At 34.9% G+C, this 21,786-nt stretch overlaps 1 protein-coding gene across 1 annotated transcript in view; it reads right to left on the bottom strand.

Annotated features, from left to right (window-relative positions):
- ADAMTS19 (ADAM metallopeptidase with thrombospondin type 1 motif 19) overlaps nt 1-21,786 on the bottom strand; it is a gene marked incomplete at its 3' end in the record, with an annotated part of 230,285 nt that overhangs the window by 86,700 nt on the left and 121,799 nt on the right. The window contains exons 9-10 of the mRNA XM_084252833.1: nt 14,882-15,022; nt 13,148-13,298 (exon numbers count right to left, since the gene is read on the bottom strand). Of these exons, the coding sequence (XP_084108959.1) occupies nt 13,148-13,298; nt 14,882-15,022 (292 nt within the window). The remainder of the gene's footprint in view (nt 1-13,147; nt 13,299-14,881; nt 15,023-21,786) is intronic.

Genomic DNA, 21,786 nt, shown 5'->3' with positions numbered 1-21,786 from the left:
GAAATGAAAAAAATACTAGGACTAAGTAGCAGAGACATATCAACAATATAACTGCACAGAGCAAGAAGTGAAAATGTTAGAAACCTAACCCACAGCTATATTGTAGTTAACTTGGTGACACAGAGATAAAGAGACATCTGTCAGATTTTTTTGGTTGTTGTTGAGGTTACCTTAGCTTAAAACTCTTACATGTTTCAGTTGTACATTTTCTCACCCCAGCAACTGCATACATCATATCATGCCCACCACCAAATATCCAGTCACCATTCACCAGTCTACACTTTCCCTCAGCTACTCCTCTGGAAACCATAATTCTGTTGACAACTGGCAGATTATCAAGGATTTCCTATTTCTCTAAGATAACAAGCATTTTAGATATAATCAGTTATTAACAAATAGAATGGAAACATGAAATCCATGAGGGACATTTAAAAGTGGTTACAGTAGGAGGGCCTCCCCGGTGGCACAGCGGTTGAGGGCTGGGCTGCAAAGCTGTCCACAGCCTCTGCAGTGCCAGCTTGATCCCCGGCCGCCAGGTGAGGATCACTCGCCTGCTGCTCCCCTACCGCCCGCTGCTCCCCTCAGCAGAGTACTTTGTCGGTCTGCCTGCTCTGCTCCCCACTCTGGCTCTGGTGAATCCTCTCACCCTCCTGCGCTTCTGACTGTACTCAGTGCTTGTATAAATAAATAAATAAACAAACAAACAAACAAATAAATAAATCTTTAAAAAAAGGTGGTTACAATAATCTACACTGAAAATGATTGTCCTATTACTGATATAGATAATAGGACAAGAGAGTGGAAGAGAACAGGTCGCAGAGACAGAACATGTGGCGATATGGACAACAAATCATGAAAGAGGGAGAAGACCAGTGTAATGGGTGCAGGTATCTAATGAAATGTTAGTAAACAAGATTTTGAAGATAGAAGAACCAGATCTTAAATGACAGGACTAGGAACTGCTTATTTGGGGAAAACGAAACCACTTAGTAGTTGACCAGCAGGTTGATGAAACTGTTATTTTAGGAGGTTTACTCTGGTGATGGTATCCAAAACAAACTAAAATCACTACAAAGTTAAAGCTAACTCATGACCCAAATATATTAAATACTTTGGGAATGATACATTAAACATTTTACACAGGTCTGTTATAACTCCAATACTGAAATTGTCACAACTTCCAAAATGAGATTTTCCTATTCTTTATTTGAAAATTCTGATCTGTGGAATGTTTGTAAGCTCTTAAAAATTTAATAGTCTATGGAAAGATAAACTTCATTTATATTCTTTTATCTGCTGTGATGACATTTTTTCAAATATTCAAAATATTTCAAAATATTTTACACAAATATATCTTTTAAGATATATATAGAGAGGGGATATTTTTCAGTTTAACTTATGCACTTTTATTTTCACCTATCATTTACCAAAAATTCATCCAGGAACTTATTTTAAAGAATGTCCAAATCAAAACGCTTCTTTGCAATATTTTAGACTCTTGAAAATAAGCGGAGAAGTTCATCATGCGCTTTTGTAGATATATTTGTATTTGAATTAGTGGATGTCTAACTTAAGAATTTTTGTTCCTAAGGATTTTTTTTTTCCTCCTAAGACCTTCTGTTAAGAATGTATACTTATCATGAGGTCAAACTCATGAGGTCAAATGCTGACTTGGCACCAAAGAAGAATTTTGTTTTACTTACACTGAATAAAGCTAAGTTGTGTTATAACATGTGTTATTTTAGTCAAGTTCATCAGTTACCCAGTGCATATTGAACTAAAAAAGCAATTATTCTCCACTGTAGTTTAAGAATAATAGCTGCTTGTTGAACACTGTTGGTGGTCTAAATTCTGACCTTTTACCATTATCTGCTATTCAAAACAGCAGGTATTCTAATTGATTCCCACTTGAAGCACTGAGTGCATAAAAGCAAACTTGGCAGCTTTTCAAGATAAGCACAGTCATGTAGAATAAATCTCATAGAGAAGATCTCTTTGCTCTTTATGTTCTGCAGGTCTAGTTAGGGATCTTACATTAAGTAAATTAGTCTCATTCTTAAAAATAACTCAGATTCAGGATTTCAAACCAAACTGTCAAAATTAAAGTAAGAACATGTTGAAGAAACAGCAAGGACTCTTTTTACCTAGAAAAGTGGAATGTATCAGATGTGTGATAATAGAGCTATGTGACATCAAGTCCTTTCTTAAGATAATAAGGGGCAGAGTTGGGTATTTTGTTAGAAATAAACACTCTCCATATGTTACTGAAGTCAGAGTCAAATACGTTTTTCAGCTTAATTGTTGAGATACTTAAGATGTCAGTTAAGAAAAGAAATTTAAGGGCCTCCCTTGTGGTACAGGCTGTTGAGCACAGCACTGTGAAGCTGTCCACAGCCTCTGCAATGCCGGTTCGATCCTTGCTGGCTGTGGAGATACCCACATGGCTCAGCAGACCTCTCCTGTCTCGTCCGTTGCTCCCCTCAACAGTGTATTTCAGTAAGTCTGCCTGTTCTGTTCCCCGCTCTGTCTCTGGTGAGTCCTCTCACCCTCCCACACATCTGGCCTGTGCCCCAGTTCTTGTATAAATAAATTTAAAAAAAAAAAAACTTAAAAGTTAAAATACTTTACAAAGGAATCCAGTATAGATGCATAACTTGGCACTCTGAATCAAACTAATAAAAACAATGCATTTTTCCTTGTTTGTTCTTCTATAATAATAAAAGACCGTTAAAAGCTTATAAAAATTTTGATGTTTGTCTCAAGTAGGTTTTTAAAATGTTTACACAAAAATACTATCTATTTTAAATGGAATAACATAAATGGAAGCTTAACTCTCTATGTATAAATAACATGAAGTTTACTGCAAAGATAAACTATATCTTTCTTTATAGCAAATAGTTCCATTAAGATTTCTCTAAATTATTTGTTAAAAAACATCTTAAGTGCATATATACTGAAGTAATAATTAAACCTGGAACATGTAACTCCTCGTTCTTCTACAATCTTCAAAAGTATAATTTCAATATTTAACAATGACTGCAAAAGTAATTTACTATGGGGTAATATTTTTAAAAAACATCTATCACAGATCACCCTAGTATTATTAAGGATAGAAGACTAAAAGGAGGAGTGACATGGGATTTAAAACTTTAACAACAAAGAGTCAAATATTCTTTCTAAAAACACTAATAAGATTGCAAATCAATCAAGAAAAAGTTGGCAATAATAATTAGGAATATTAGGAATTAAAAAATGAGGGTGTAACTACAGATAAAGTCAAAATAGTAAATAGAGATGTGAAATTTATGCCAGTAAACAATAATTTAAATGAAACAAAAAAATTAGAATTTTTTTTAATTTAACATTAAAGTGGACTAAAGAAGAAAAAGCAAGGCTGAACAACTCTGTAACCATTGGAGAGTTAAAACTGACTGTTAAAAACTTTCCCACAAAAAATACATCCAAAAACTTTACAATCTTTCAAGAAATTTGGAATCTCAGTGTACATGAACTCTCTAGAGAACAGGAAAAAAAAGGAACACAATTCAACACACTTAATGATACCCAAACCAGCAATGTATCAAAAATGCACCGTACCATGACCAGGTTGTTTTTTCCCTTGAAAGACAAAGTTCTTGTAATATTAGAGACTTGACTAATACAATCAAGTACATCCAATAACTAAAATACCTGATTTTTATATCAATGGATACAACACATTCAATGCAATTCAACAAGCATTCATTAGAAAAAAAAAAATCTTAGCACAGTTGCCTTGAAACGAGAAGTCTTCACAATTAATGGACATCTACAAAAATCAATAGGAAACACCATAAGAAAACAATGAAATGTTCAGTTTTCTTTTAAGATTAGAAAATTGGCAAAGATAACATCTTGGCACAAACATAAGGAACTGAATACATGATGCACTCAAAAAAGCACATGATGTACTTCAAGAAGGAATATGATTTCAAAGAAAAGGTCTAAAAAGCAAATGACTGGTGAGCAGAGGAACTGATAAAAATATGGATAAATCTAAATAAATGTTGATTATATAAAGCAACATTTGAATTTTTGCCATTATTATGAATTCTTTTTAGTGGGAAGAACTGCTAGAGATTTAGCTTATTAATCTCAAAAAACTATGATATGAAAGATTTTGATCATTGCCAGTTATATAAGTTTGGGGTAATCTCTTTCACCTTCCCTATGGCACAAACTTCAATATTATTACTAGTAGCAGAAATTGTGTAATAGATATGTAAAGGGAAATGTAATTTATGCATAGCCAACAAATGAAGCAACAAACTGCAAAGGACTCCTCAGTAGAAAACATTAGGAAGTGCTAAAACAATCAGGGAATAAGAAGAAATTTAGAGACACTGTAACTGTCAATATCCAGTTAATGAAATTCCCAAGAAAAGAAGAAAAAGTTAGGAAGGAGCTATTTAAAATATATGAAAGAAAACCAGTAAAGGATTTTCTAGTATGAGAGGTAAAAGGAAGATTTCCCTTCTGGAATGATGGAGTAAGTTTCCAGACAACTTATAACAGTCATTTAGATAAAAACCACCAACTGTGGATATAAGTAGCAATTTTTTCTGGTGATTGTGGAGCGTGAACAAAGGCAGGTAAATTTTGGAGGGAGCTGGAGGGATTGTACAAGTTGACTTTACCATCTCTTTAACTTTGACCTTAGAGTGGCCTATGGTCATGGCAGAAGAGGGGGAGACTAAATACTGAAAAACATGCCATCATTTTAGACTCAAACACAGACACTGGGGTCATCAAAGCTGCCAAAACCAAAGGGACAATCCTAAAATAAAGAAAGTCAGCAAAGCTTAAGTCTTTAGTTGGTACCTGATCTAGACACACCTGAGGGATACTAAATTACGCCAGATATGGGAAGAATGAACCAATGTAAGATATGAACTACTGTCAACAAAAGGTAAGATAGAGTTACTTGGTTGAATTTAACAAACTTAATTTCTTTAACAAACAATCTTTGGAGGAATGTAATAGAATCCACAGCATCTACAAGGGGGTCTGCAATTTTTATTTTCCTCTAAAATGCCAAATAATATATATCTTAGGTTGTGGGCCATAGAGCAATTTTTTTTCCTCTAAAATACCAAATAATATATATCTTAGGTAGTGTGCCATTCTACACTGTCACTGTAGCTTCAAGACAGCCAAAGATGAACAAATAGGTGACTGTGTTCCACTGAAACTTTATCTGCAAAAATAAGCAATCTATCCCCAGGCTATAATTTGTAAAAAATTAATGTGTTCATGCACTAATACTGTAAAATGAAAACATATGTCTATACAAAAAATTATTCACAAGTGTTCAGAGTAGCCTTACTCATAACAGTTAACATCCCAGATGTCTATTAAGAAGTGAATTGGCAAAAAAGAAAAACCAGTTCATATAGCAGTGGACTAATATTCAACAGCAATTAAAAAAAAAAAACTAATACCAAAAAGAGCTGATTAATATTAAAAACATATAAAGAAAGTAGAAATTTTGAATAGAAAGGAAAATTTGATTACTTCAGTGTAAAGTAGGAAAGAAGCAGCAAATAAAGCATAAACTTGGAACAAAAATAAAAAAATTTGGATGATAGAATAAAAATTCCTAACATACTAATTTAAATGAATGTAAACATTAAACTAGCTGATGAACATACAAGAACACTATTACAGTGGTTTACACAAACACAAATTAAAGCAATTGGTTTTCTCTAGCAGACTTATCAATATCCATATCCATATTTATCTCTTGAAAGACTAAAGATAGAAGTAAGGAAAGTAGCCAGGATGATGATTCTAATGCCAAACAACATAGATTTCATAGTATAAGTCATAAAAAAAGGAAATTATATACAGATCAAACAGATGAAAAACCATAAATGTGGATGTACCTAGTAATATGACTTAAAATATGTTTACTACTGACATAATTATAGGAGAAATAAACAGTAGAGTTGGGTATTTTAACACACAATTGCCTCGTGACAGATTAATTAAATTAAAAAAAGCAAAGAAATATTTTGAAAAATATTCACGTTTCATGTATGAGCTAGTGATAAGAACTATAAAGAGAATGGCACATATTAAAAAAACTAGCAACAACAAATGTTGGCGAGGGTGTGGAGAAAAAGGAACTCTCCTGCACTGTTGGTGGAAATGCAAACTGGTCCAACCACTATGGAGAGCTGTGTGGAGATTTCTGGACCTACTAAACATAGAGCTTCCATATGATCCAGCAATTCCACTCCTAGGTATTTACCCAAAGGACACAAAAACATCAATTCCAAAGAGCACCTGCACCCCTATGTTTATAGCAGCACTGTTTACAATAGCTAAGCTTTGGAAACAACCCAAATGCCCAAAAATAGATGACTGGATCAAGAAGATGTGGTACATATACACCATGGAATATTACTCAGCATTCAAAAAAGATAAACACATGCAATTTGCAGCAACATGGATGGCGCTGGAAGGGAACATGCTCAGCGAAATAAGTCAGAGAAAAAGAAAAATACTGGATGGTCTCACTGATAGCAGGAATCTAGAAAACTTAAATAAGGGAGCAGGAAAAAGAATAACTATAAGAGTAAAAATCAAAATCAACAAAAAACTATGAACCAGAGACACTCTATGGGGAATGGGGGGCGGGGAGGGGAGGGATTGGGGTCAAAATAAGGGGGTTGCAATTGTATGGGGAATATAAAAATAAAATATATATAAAAAAGAACTATAAAGAACGCATTTTTTTCAAATACACAGAAAACAAGTATCAAAATTTATCATTAAATTGTAAAAAACTGCATCATATACACTATTTTATCTTATTGCAGTGTTATGAAAGTAGATGCAACTAATAAAAAGTTATCTTTACTGTAATGGCACTAGAATTTTGGTGCTGGGTAGGTAAAGCTATACACATGCTGATGTAAAAGTCATGAAATAATATGGTACTGGAAACCAATGATAAAACAATAAATTTTGATTAAAAATATTCCCTTTATAATAAATTAAAACCCAAATGTTTCTGGTACTAGGAAAATATTTAAGCTAAAAGAAAAGGAATGCAGCATATAGGAATTTAATTCCAGAGTAGGTAGGAATATATAAGATAGAAATAAAACAACAACACAATTTTTTTTAAAGATTTATTTATTTATTTTATACAAGAACTGGGGTACAGGCCAGATGTGTGGGAGGGTGAGAGAATTCACCAGAGAGAGCGGGGAGCAGAACAGGCAGACTGACAAAATACACTGCTGAGGGGAGCAACGGCCAAGACAGGAGAGGTCTGCTGCACCATGTGGGACATCGCCGGCAGGCCTGGATCGAACCGGCGCTGCTGACAGCCTCACATCATGGCGCTCAACCACCTGCACCATCAGGGGAGGCCCAACAACAGCACAATTTTAATAGCAAATTTGATGGTTTTGACCACTTCAAAGTTAAACGGCAAGGAAGGCTTCACAAAAAGTTCACATGCAAATGTCTCATTGTTTATGATAAGGCATTCTCATCTAGAATATAGAAAAAACTCCATGAAAATCACAAAACAGCAATATTGGCAAATTTATAAACGGGCAATTTACAAAGACAGGGAACTTAAAAATTAAAGCCTATTATCAAATAGAAGTCATGGGAAAAATGAGTGCAAAGAAAAGAAATTAAAGAGCTAGCTTTTCCAGGTAAATAAGCTGTCATCAGACTTACGCACTCACAAACTACTAGGAATAAAGTTCAAGAAAAGATGAAACTCTCTTAGATGGCAAAACAGACTCCTGTTGGAAGGACATGTCACAGGGTTGTCCCCACCCAGCAAAAGAGGAGCTTCCAGGTTCCCTACCCCACCTAAGGAAGGGTACAGCTGAGGAAGAAGGAGAAGTTGGAGAGGAAATTGGGAGAAGTTAAATAGAGACCTGGAGGAGGCACATGGAGCAGAAAGCTTGTTTCCTAGCCCTGATTGGGGAACATGTAAGGAAACACTTGAAACAGACGTGGGTAAAAGACCCATCAGGAAGTTAATAATGACAGTTTTTAATCTTGATTTTAATTTTGCTTCTTTTCTTTCTAGAATTGTCTGGCCCCTTCAGCCTTTCTATGGGCCCCAACTAGAAGGTGCCTTAGACTTGTGCCAAACTATCAGGCTTCAGTGGCACTGCGTTGGCCCAACCCTGTTTGGATGGGAATTTCCCACAAGGAGATGGGTAACTCTGGGTGTTGTGTGGAAACTATTTTCTATTCTTTCCCTTCTCTTGTCTTTATTGCACATTAATTGTATTAAAATTCCTTTCCATTAAAGGTCTTATGCACTAGTGTCTTTTTTGGGTTGATGCAGTCGATGGAAGAACCTATTTAGAGCAGGCAGGTTGGGGGGGTCCTGAGGTGCCCCTCACCCTGCCCTGTAACAGAAGGACTCTAAAAATTTACAGCTTCACCAATCTTTACATCATGATTTATTGATAATTCTGTTTTAGTTGCCTAAGACCCTATTAACCATAAGGAATATTTCATTTTAAGTCTTTTTAAGTCCAAAATTGCTGCTGCCTCTGGATTTTCACAATGCCAAATTACAGAGACTCAGTCTTCTAGAATTTTTCATAAAGTAACCATACTTCAACACCAGCTAGTTCACTGGATCAAAAGAGAGATTTAAGAATTCCTCTGTATTTTGAAGTATCAAGTCAATATATGAGAAATGTAAACTTGGAAACTTACACATCATTTTCAGTTACTATATAATTCAATTACACTATTAGGAAGTTTTCTACACAATATAAAATATATGCAATTTGTAGTGTGCCCAGTTCAAACCAAAGGCAGAACCTTAAGTTTCCAGGAGGTCTTCAATTCTTTAGCATACTTCCTTCTTACTCAAAAAACTTAACTCTTATGCAGCCGCATCTCACTGTTTCTAGGGAAACTTCTATACCTCTATTCTTAGTTATGCTAAGTAATTTCAGACAGCTATTACAATGACTTGATGCAGTTGGAACTAGCTTAGTCACCACATACCAGATGGCCTGAAGGCACCAACAGCCTAGGACTAAAGAACAAGGCCTCCAAAAAAAGTTAGCCATGTGCAAATTAACGCAAAGAGTGAGCTATTATTGCCAGAGGTAAGATGTTTCACAAGCATCTCCACAGTTAGGACTTGAAACAGTTTGCAGATGTAAGTTGCTATCCTAAGGGTCATTTGTATCATTAATTAGATCAGCATGTAGTAGCGGTGCAGTCTCTACCACCTGTGTGTGTTTAACTGTTTACAAGTACAGAAGAACAATATCTAATTCAAAAACCACAAACCAACTTCCACTGTTAGATTCAGAAGCATATTGTTTTCAAGATTCTGTCAGAAATATACATGTTAAAAAGATGCTAAAAATCTTCATTCCACACATCTGGATATTTATAACTGATTAGTAATGGGATGATCACAAAGAAACCTGATTGAATCATGTATAAACTGTAAAATACAAACTATCTGCCTTTACACTTTTGGTGTTATGTCGTCATTGATTTAATATACTACAATGTTAGCTTCATGTCATCTTGACAAATTACACATCTGAGAAGCATTTATGTAAATAAAAATTTAGAAGCATAACTCCATTCACTTATCCAACTGATTTACTAATTCATTCAACAAACATTTACTGAGCACTTTTTAGGTGACATATGTAAAGTGATAAAAAAGGACAGATATATCCTCCGATGTTGTGGACTTCTGAAGGAGTTTGATTTTGCCTAAACCTAGAAGGTAGATTGGTGGATGTGGTGACCCGTCTATTTACTTGAAGGTGTTATCTGTGTGAGGATGATCAAACAGAACTGTTTGATTTTCTACATTTATAATTATTTCCCTTTGTATTTTAGAGTTACACCTCCTAGCACTTACATATTCAGGGATTTTCAATAGTTTCAAATTAATAGAGGGCAAAATCCTGCTGGAAAAACATTACCAACTGTGTATTCTCACACTTCACTTTATTCCCTTTTTATTCAACTTTTGGAATAGCTAATCATTTCCACTTTGAAAATTGTCTTCAGGCAGCCTCTAGGATCTACTTTCTCTTGATGTTATTCCCATCAAGAAACCTTCAGAATTTTCAAGGTTGCCTTTTCCTTATTTTCCTAACCTCTAAATATTACAGTGACCAAGTTCTCAGTTCTCTTCTATCTAACTCATTAGTTATCTTTTAGTACCATATCTGCAATACCACTGACCTGTTGATGTCTTCCAGATATATGTTATCCTAGAACTAGTAACATCTCTACTTGGATATCTAATAGGCAATTAAACACCAAGTGTGATCCAAACTCCATCCCGGTGCCTTTTTTTTTTTCTGTTTCCCCTGCTGTATTCTCCCAACATAAATGCTCTTACACTTCCTTCATATTTCCAAACAGTGGCACTTTCTCTAACAGGTTTTCTCAGCTTACCCTATATAAAATGGCACCATCCCTCTCTTCCCCTCCCCTCCCTGGGTATACTCACTATCCTTAGCTGAGTCTGTATTTCTCCAGAACATATATGACCAACGAACATAAGTATGTGAGTGTGTGTGAATAAATACAAATATAAATGCTTACTGTCATTTCCTACATCTAAAATCCAAGCTTCATGAAGGTGGGCTTTTGTTTCCTGCTATATTCAGTACATAGGACAATGCCTGGAAAGAAGTTAGAAGTTATAAAAATATTTGTTGAATCAATGACTGAATTTACAATCTCTTCGGTGGATCGATCTCTCTCTCTTCCCATCCCACCCTCTCACCCATCTATGTGTTTCTTACCTTTTGCATGTTGCACTAATTTGGGGTTGCAAAGATGATTTTCAAGGGTTGTGTTAATATACTAGTTTGAAATTACAAAAGTTAGGTCACTTAGCTTTAAGAAACTCTGAAAGATACCATAGTCACACTTGTTCTACAGAGTGTGGCTTAGGAAGTAAAAGAGTTTTGACTAAGGTTCCAAAACTAGGAAGAGGCAGATGACACTGGAAGAGTCCAGAATATACACTTCTAGAGTCAGTTCTGTCCACCAGCCCCCCCTGGGCCACTGCTTCTCCTGACTCCCCACAGCAGGCCAATCCTATCTGGCAATTTTTATTACGTTTTCCTTGAGAAATATTACACACAGATAGAACTAGAGACAAAAATGATTTCATAAGTAAAAATGTCACACATAAAATTTGAGGGGAAAAAAGGAGAACATTTTTGGATACCTAAGAGGAATTGATCTGAGATTTTCTACACAATGAAGACAGTATATAAGAAAGTAACTATGGCATATGACTGTTGTAAGAATCAAACGTAAACTCCATGAAGGTGGTATAAATCAAAATAAATAAAATTCTATGCTATATTTGAGAGTTCAAAAATTATAGAAAAGTACTAGTAATGTTTAACTAACTGCAAAATAAAAATGAAAATAATTTCCAAAAGTTTTTTAAAAAATGTTTAGGAAAATAAATCTAAAATTTACTTAAGTTGTGTTTGTGGTTGGTCATCTGCTAAGCCTAACACTTCGGGTACTTTATAAAACATGAAAATCTTCCATTTATCAGCTCCATCAATTCCCCATATCACATGAACTGAGATCATCTCCTCTACAATAAACACTAGTACAGTGACAAACATAGAGAGCCTACTATTTTCTAACACAATGCTACATCAGCATGTAGAGGTTTCTACCCACAAAACCAGACCTGTGTACACTTGTTTGTACCATGAAGATTTAAGGAAAAAGATCATGACCCAATTTTTGAGTGTCTAAAGGCCTGGAGATAAGAAAAGATAACAAGACTAAATGAGATCTGAGAGGAGTGATATCAGGGACAGAGTATATGGTGCCTGTGGTCAGAACAGTCACATGTGAGGCTAAGTGCAAGGACCTGTGACTCTGCCACTTGAGAGTATTGTACCCTTGAGAATAAGGTCACAACCACACACCTATACCCATTCTCTCTGAATTCCGTTGTTCCCAGCCTTTCCTATATCACATTTCATGCAGCTCCAACTCCTTCATACGTTCACTTATTTTAATCTTAATTTTGAGTCTTTACCACATGAAAGTCACTGGTCTAAATGCTACAAAAACACTCTCTGCTTTCAAGGAGACTACACACTGAAAAAGAAAGTGATAAGAAAATAATAAATGAGTGATTAAGTCCTTTGATAATAACTACAAAACAGAAAGAGCATACATTATGCTATATTGCCATGTACATGTTTACTGATAGCAGATTTTAATTATGCTTCTATTTTCAAGACATTGTTATCTTCAACCAAACGGAACTCCTTGGAGGCATCACAGAAGCTTACATAGAGTCAAAGACAGGAACCAGTTCACTCTAAACATGATTATCAGTTTACTCCTGAAATACTGTGTTTGTGTGTGTGTGTATGTGTGTGTGTGTAAACATGGGAAGAGATGGCAAATAGGGATGAGCAGGAGGAAGAGTTAAGGAAAGAAAAAATGAAGAGTAGTTAAATTTTTTACAATTAAGAAGGTAATAATGCTCACGCCTTCAGATTTTAGATTTTCTAGATTTTTGCAAGTAGCCTCTCTGAGTAATTAGTGACCATGTGAATATGAATACATAGGCTCTCCTAACTTTCCCATTATCATACATTTACACCTTTCCTCTAGTTTATTTAGAAATTTTTGTTACTCCTATAGAACATAGTTTTGAAAATTTGCCAGGGTTGAAAGACACAGCTCTTCCACCACAATTTCAGGTCATATATCAATTTTATTACATTTTTACCAAGTTACTTACCATGCAAGAAAGGGAGAGATTTAAAATAGAAACAATAAACTAATCTGGAATAATGCAAATACTTCCCTGACTTACATGCCATTTTTGAAATAGAAATCCTTGGGTCATTCCTTCCTGAATTTGATTATACGCCCACACCTTATTTTCTGTCACATTTAAAAGTGCCCGGGGAAAAATACAGAAAAGTTTTCTCGAAAAATCCTTCTTTCCAAGATTCAGGGTACGTTTCAGTCACAAACTCTAAACTATAGTCAACTTCCCACTGTCTAGTCAGTACTTCTAAACAAATGAATTTGGACTTATACTTTAAAACTCCCACCTAGACACAATCCTTACCTGCATTTCTTGACAAAAGGAAGCCAGTGGCCCAAAGAGAATCTGACATTGCTCATCAGCGGTATATGTCATCCCTGGCAACTTGGAGGGAACCATCACAGAATTGACACTCTGGGGATTTGTCTGAAGCAAGCAGTTACTGGCCTTGGACCTGGCAATATGCAGATATGTATAAAATTTTGAACTTGTAAGAAAAAGTTGTGGTGATTAATTAGCATAACAATACAGAGCTTTAAAATATGCTCTTGCATTTATTGACAATTCTATTGAATGCTCATAGAAATTATTCCATTTATGAGAATTATTTAAACCTATCCCAATGATAATAATTATGTTCAAGTTAACATAAAGTTTTGGTTTATGGGGGCCTTTCAATATGAATTAAGTCAGTTAATGAGCATAACACTCTAAGGTAGTTTTTACTGCACCCATTTACAAGGTGAAGAAATTCAGACCCAGAGAGCAACATGTCTGAAAATAATTTTTGAAGATAGGAGACCAACTACATTCAGGAATTTAATGAAAATATGAAAGATACTCTTAAGTGAGTATTAAAGTATGTTTTTATGCTTGATCATTGTAATACAACTCCCCATTTACGTAATGACATTAAATTTTATCACAGTTTTAGAGTGACTCGGTCCTGCTCGGTCTTTCCCATGTTGACAGAAGGTCTATATGCTATTACTAAACTTTTCTATGTTTTTTTCTCTCATGAAGAAAATGATTTTTAATCAGAGTTCTGATTTATGTCAAGGCAGCCACATAAAATCATGTATGCTATTAGGAATGTGTTGGAGGTTCCTACTGAAGGACTACAGTATCAGTAAGATGGTATGTTCAATTATTACATATATTACATATCAGGACAAAGAACATTCAAAAGAACACACTGCAAATATTTCAGAGCATAGTAACAGTAACATAATAAACATTATATATGTATCTGTCAGTAAATTCTAATATTAATGCAACAGAAAACAGTCTGGTCATTTTTAAATTGTATGGAAAAAAATTATAAAATTTACTTGTGAAGTGAGTTTAGCTAAGTAGGTGGTGTTCTTATACTTCTTATCCTGGATAGCTTAAACTATCTTAACTTATAGCTTAAACAATAACTCACACTCTCCCTTACATTTTCACTTTTTCTAACCACTTTTGCATATCACCTACTGTTTCAGCTGCTCCTTATAATTGTTAGAGAGAAAAGGAAGGAACTAGGGCTTTAAGATGAAAATAAAACTTTTTTTTTATTTTTCATTTTTTTCCCCAAGTCATCAGAGCTAAGTGTCATTGCTATTAAAGGTCCAAAAGTGAATCTAGGACAATCATTATGCTGATACTTATTACTGAAAAAAGATTTAGAGTTTAGAAATATCACAATGGAAAGGCAGAGATCTGGTTAAAGAGGTTCTTTGTGATAATAGATGATATGAACAATGACAGTACTTTCACTGAGAAAATCTTGAAGAGGCAATTAAATATCATGACACATCCCTTCATCCTAATTTTTCCATCTTATAAATCCTCTTGCCCATTAATTTATTTGGAAACTGTGGAAACTAAGAAGCAGATGGGTGAAAGGATACATCCCAATTCATAACCTGAGTCAATGGAAGAGCCAAAATTGCAAACCAGTGCTCTGTGGCAGAATCTAGTGTACTACCTTCCCTGGTTGGTAGAAGAAACATGCACAATCAGTCGCAGTGAAACAATAGGAAGTGACCTTGGTACCTGAGAAATCTTTCCAAATCTTCCTTACTACATCGGGACCATGAAACATCACCAAGGTTTTGTCCTTTAATCCATTCACCAGACATGATATGAAGACCATCAGCACATAATGGGTGATCGTTGTCATGGTTGATGCCCATGCTAATTCAGAATTGAAATTAAGAATCACATTAAGATATTTCAATATTTAATGGTTAGAATCATTTAACAGCTAAATAAGTCAAAAATGGGAGAGAAATTAGTTTTAAAGGTCAGAAAAAAATTAAGTTTAAGATCTTATTTTGCATATTTTGTTACCCAGACTAAAGTTAAATATATTCATTTAATAAAAAAAATTTCCCAAATTAAAAAAAATCATGTTTTTGGGTCACCTGTATTAAAATGATCTATTGCTATATTTCTCATGTAGAAGTAAATATGAAACATATAGACAGAAGAAGTTTCTATTTAACCATACTAGATTATTAATCTTGCCTGGAGATACTTTATTAATACTTTTTATCAAAACTGAAACCACATTATGTTTTGCCCATATGCTTCAGTGGACCAAACCATCTTATTCTAGTCATCATCTATTACAAACTATCCCTGGAAAATCTCGAAATTCTTGGTCATCTTTGTCTTTTCTAGTGAATTTGAATCTGTTGCCTTAAATTGGAAATCTCAAATTTGGCATCACTGCAAGGATGGATTAGAAGAATGTGATAGTATGTTTACCCGCTCATATTTCTTTGAGAATTCCACTTCTATTCTCTCTCATTTGTCCTCTTTGTGTGTGTGTCTTTGTTAGGCACCAATCTACAAAATCAAAAATCAGGTCTTCGTTTATTCCTTCCTCTCCTAAGCTACTTTATTTACTGTTGAGGGCAAACCTTGCCCTATGTTTTAAATATTTCATTTGTCACCTCCTTTCAATTTTTTTGTTATCATTAAACACTGACTCATCTTGCTAAGATCCTGGCTTATTGGAATCATACTCTTGTAACCCATGTTTAAATGCTGAATGAACTCATCATACAGTCTCTATTTCAGTAAAAATATTTCATATGATCTCTTAAGAATTCTTAAAATAAGGCCATTACCATATTCTGAGTGAGGGTTACTAGTGAAGAAGCAGAGAGTCAAGTTAGTCATGCCTACCTTGAGATCATGGCAACAGAGTCAAGTGTTAGTATTACTCAGTGTGTAATAATCCAGATAATATAAGGGGTCTTTACTAACAAAAAAGGTGAACAAGAATATCTATACTGTATTTTAAATCATTAATAAGAGAACTGATGTGGAAATCACAAAATTAAATCACAATTACCTACATTTTCTAAAATAAAAATAAAATTTAACAGTATTTCACAACAATTTCATTTAGATTTAAAAATGTGATTCAAAACTGATACATTTAACATTATGAAGAATTAAGAGTTCACTATATTTTCTAACTTTTATTTTATTTATTTATTTAAAGTACTTTTTTTAAAAAAAGATTTATTTATTTATTTATTTATACAAGCACTGGGTCCAGTCAGAAGCGCGAAAAGGTGAGAGAATTCACCAGAGCCAGAGCGGGGAGCAGAACAGGCAGAAGGACCGAGGTACACTGCTGAGGGGAGCAGCGGGCGGCAGGAGAGGTCTGCACACCATGCGGGACCCTCCTCCGGTGGCCAGGGAGCAGCCAGGAATCGAACCGGCGCTGCAGTGGCAGCGGGCAGCTTCGCAACCCAGCGCTCAACCACTGCGCCACCGGGGAGGCCCTATATTTTCTAACTTTTACTATGAAAACTGTTTAAAAATTGCCCAGAAAAGATAAAAATACACTACTGAGTATCATTTTTCACTTTCAGGTTAGAATAACTCAGCAATATGATGAATCATATTACTCTTTCCAAGCCCAGTTAATATCATTAAATAGGTTGGTATTGAACCATTAATAGACTGACTGACGGATAATAGAGAGAAAAATGGTTTTCATACTTGGAAGTTAAAGAATAAAAGCAAGAGATGATGTGATCCAGTAGAGTAATAGATGATGGAGTTAGAACTCTGAATTCTACACGTTTCCCTTATTCATATGATAGGAGGAAGCTAAATGGTAATGAAGAAATAAACGTGCCTCAGTGTCCTCATTTTAGAAATACATCCCTCTAGCTGTGAAGATTATACAAAGATGATATAAAATGCCTGGCACAGTGCTTGAAATACCATTGAGAACCCAGCTTACTCTTTTTATTGCGTTGGTAAACCTGACAAACTGAAAGAAATCAAGAAAATTCTATCTTACTCTAATTTGTCAAAAAAAAAAAAAATCCCAATAATGACAAACATCACCAAAAGAAGTAATCTGCTCTGTTTGCTGTCTTTGGCGAAAACATGGACTGGAGAAAAAACAAGTAATAATGGCAAGAATTCGCTTTGGATGTTAAAGTTAAAAAAGAAACTGTACGGGTGGCACAATCTCACAGACTGACTGAGATGCCTTAATGCATTTCTAACTGTAGGGTTAGTGTAATCCCTGCCAACACCACTATCTCACCACCACCCTGGATTCTGGCTACAGCTCAGTTTCTGGGTGACCCTGTTATGTCAAGTCACTGCCATGTGGAATACGCTCAACTGTTCCATCTGTGGTGGAGCAATCTTTCAAACCATACACAAATGCTATTATTTTTGAGAGGCAACTGGTCTTTTTCATAAGTAATAAAACTTCTTAAATAATGTGTCCATTCGAGTGGGGAAGAACTGTTTCCAAGATTCAGCAATTTGGACATTTTCCCAAAGTAGTGTAATGTGATTTTCCAAATTGGGAAGATTACAACTTCTCATCCAGATGATCATTTTCCTTTTGGGATGCTGATTCTCACGTAAGGAATTAGCTATAGCCATGGAGAGATCTGGTGACTCAAGCATTGTTTACCATTAGTGAAATTTTCCTAAAGCTGTTTAATTCATAACAGAGAAGGTATCATTAAATTGGGACAGGCATTTTTTTCTTTTTCTTTTTTTTCCTTGCCACACGTCTGGAACTATCAGAAGACATTGCTTAGTAGTGATTTCACAGGTCTGAAATAAAATCTTGATCTATGCCATACACTATATTAATCATTTATAATAATGATATAATTTATCCTTACAATACCCCCATTATGTTTCTATTATCACAACTTCTATTTCCTTGATGAGGGAAGCTGTCAGTTTAATGTTTGGGCTGTGACACAGATGCAGGCAATCTGATGGTCACACAGCACTGCAAACCATGGAAATAGAGTGCTTCTCATTCTCTGGATCAAAACTCTTCTTTTATACATATACATATGATTTATTATTTTGTTAAAAAAATTTAAATGTCTCCTCTCTTTTAGCAGTAATGTACCTCTATATTTCTAGCACTTTAACCAACTCATACACATCAAATGGAAAACATTCTCCAAGTAAGACATGAGCAACACCTCTGCTCACACCATGCAACTGAGCTGCATTTTAATAATCTCGGTTTAAGTTCATTTTGACAAAGAGCCTTGGGCAAATAAACTCTCCACTAATATTGTACATGGTTGTCAAGTCAACTGAAAAAATATTTTTATCTTATAAAAGTTCTCAACTTGTTTAAAAGCCCCTGCCAGGAAGTTTTGTGATATCCTGCGGAAAGCTGGAGAAACATTTGGATTCTGAAGATGGTCCCTTTTGATGTCTAATGAGTCAGAGAAGAGGACATTAATGAATTCACTCACATCTTTGGGAGATAATTTGGAAAGGATGAGATTTGTAAACACTAATATTTTAAAAGAGTAAACTATTTTATTCTGGATGCATTCACGATTTTGTCATGGTATATATTTCCAATCAAAACACATATATTCTATGGAAAAATAATTTTAAAAAGGAAACTTCGCAATTTCTAACTGAGAGTGGATGATATTTCCATGAGATGACAATTTCACATAATTCTGTAACTATATCTGATTTGATGCACCTTCACTACTATGTTCTCATTGGGGAAAATGCCTGATATTAGGAAATATGAGATACTTTTGTTACTTTTTATATTTCAAATCATTTCAATTTGCACAAAAAAAAAATAAATACATACTTCTGTTAGTGAAGCCAAAGGCAATGTAAAACAAGTCAGCAATAAGGTGAAGATAAATTATAGGGTTAAAACAGAGATAGAAAAAAAAAAAAAGATCTCTCTTGAATTTTCTATATGATGTGTAATATATTAATCAAGTAATTCAACACTTATTAAGAACCCACAACGTACTAAGGTACGTTGAGTCAGAAAACTGAGTAAGATGCGGTTCCTTGTCATAAGGAGTTTATTAACTACTGGGGTTGCAACACTGTCTCTTACCCTCTCTTAGCTCATAGATGCCTGGATCCTGTTAATTATGTTTTCCTTATACTCTCTGTCCACTCCCCTCCCTTTCTTTCACTACTATCAATCAAAACAAATTGTTTCTCTTCAATTCTGGATTGTAAGGTCTGCCAGAATGATTTTCTGACTTAATACTTGGCCTCATTAAACCATGCTTTAATTACTATAATTTGTTATGAATATATTAATACAAAAGAGCTAGTTTCCCAGGAAAAATCTTTTCATCTTCCTCGGCAAACAATGAAAATGAAAATGTTAATAATGCACGACGTGCATATATTAGAATTACAGGATATGAGGATGGCTTGAGAAAAAGACAGATTCCAGGGGTCTATCCCAACAGATCAAAAGAGGTTACTCTGAAAAGCTGCATTTTAACACATATTCTAGGTGATTTTTTGAAAAAGATGGACTTATCTAATGCATACAAGAGCAAGAGCTGGAGTGTAGATCAGAGATGTGGTGAGGTGAGAGGATTCACCAGAGACAGAGAGGGGAGCAGAACAGGCAGATGTACTGAAATACACTGCTGAGGGAGCAGCGGGTGAGACAGGAGAGGTCTGCCCTGCCATGCCATGCTTGTCACCTCCCTGCCAGGGGATCTATCTCGTGTTACAGTGGCTGCTGACAGCTTTATAGTGCTGAGACTTAACCCTTTATGCCACCAGGGAGGCCCTATTCTAGGGGATTTTGATGCAAACTTCTGAGCCAGTTACAGTATAAAGTACAAAATTTTCATGCTATTTGTTTTTAGGCAATCTGTAGATTGACCTAATTTTTATTAGAACTTACAGTTCTTCTCAGAATGCTTTCCCCAGTTCTGTATTTACAAAAGTACATCACATTATAAGAATTTATTTTCCTTAAAGGAATCACTAATAAATTCTAGCATATATTTCTCATGATCCTTCCATGCCTTTAAATACATGGCACCTATGACATACAGAAATACCTCTACTGCGGTGAGTTTTAAACACTGTATGTCAACTGTCATCACTAGAATTTAACTCTTCAGATAACAAGAACTGTTATATTTTCTTTTCAATTCCTTGACCTATTTAGTTCAACACCTATAAATAAATGTCTACACATCAACTGATACAGAATCATAGGAGCAACTAAGCATTCTGTAATAAGATGGAGGATTAGAATTATGATCTCTTTACTAACTAGAGAAACCATAAGCCTAATGAGTCCATACATGATCTGCTCAATAAAGGTGGCTGGCCTTTTTCTAGACCATACATTTTCCAAGGTTAAGTTTGAGAATATAAAGAAAAAGCCACTTCATATATGGTCATTCATTAGCTGGATGACTGTTTTCCCCTCTCCCATCTACTAAGACCTCCAAACCTGCATCTGGAGAAAAATGCAGGCCTCATCCATGCTGTCTGCAGTTTCACTAGGATTATTAACATGGACAAACTACCTATACTTGGGTGGCATCACTGACAGTCTAAATAAAGCATAAATACAAAACCAAGTTAGTGATCCACAGAAAATCTCCATGATCAGCACACTACCTGCTAATGCAGTGTGAAATCTGAAGAAAATAGAACCACCCCTTGAAGGACCAGAGAGATGGACCACCACTGGATGAACATCTTTTAACATTATTTATGAAAACACTTATAGTATTACTAGTTATTACTATCATTCATTCATTTTGTGTGTCAACCACTGTGCCATGCAACTAGAGCATCACCAACCTAAATTATAAACGCAAGAGGAATATTATCCAGAATATAGGGATGAAGAAAATTAGTACAGACAAATTGAATTGCCTAAGGCTCATTCAGTAAGATGCTGGCATGCCAAGAAATTCATGTTCAAGTCAGTATATCTCCAATAAGCTTTCTCTTTCATCTGCCCATTGGGTTATCTCTAACCTAAAACAAAGCAGGTGTGTTAGAGGAAGATACTTGTAACTTTTCTGAAAGCAATTCTGAAGAGTACAGTGAAAGGATGGTAAATTTATAGGTAGCCTCTGCCAATCTTATGGGTCAAGGAATATTAATTATGGAATAATTATTCTGAACATTTGAACAAGCACAATATTTCTAGCAGTAAAAAAGAGGATTATTTGCTTTTGGTCTATTGTAGCCACCTGTTATTATTTCATGTATTTCTCATCCTAACAGAACTAGAAGATAATGGATGGCCTTTATCTCCATTTCTTATTTATTTCTTTTATTGACTCTCACTTTAGACTAAATCCTCTCTTATAGTAAATCTACTAATACACATCAATGCAAAACAAAAGGCAAAATTTTGATTCCATTCTGAAAAGGACTCCTCCAGATAGGGCATATGCTACCTTCTTACTGAACGACCAGATTAAATAGTCCTAAAGAATGATTTGGTGCTTCCAACCCACGACTTTAAAACTTGCATGAACTGGTTACAGGTTTATAACCAGACTTCAACACAGACTCATGACTAATATATAATTTATTTCATTCCCGCATAGTTTATTTCATCTAGTAAATAACACCATGTACCAAACAGTAAAAATACATTTTTGCCATCTATATTAATG

Source organism: Talpa europaea (assembly GCF_964194135.1).
Source record: "Talpa europaea genome assembly, chromosome: 13".
Classification (NCBI taxonomy): Eukaryota; Metazoa; Chordata; class Mammalia; order Eulipotyphla; family Talpidae; genus Talpa; species Talpa europaea.
Note: the sequence above shows the minus strand (reverse complement) of the source record. Positions and strands in the feature narration are given on the sequence as shown.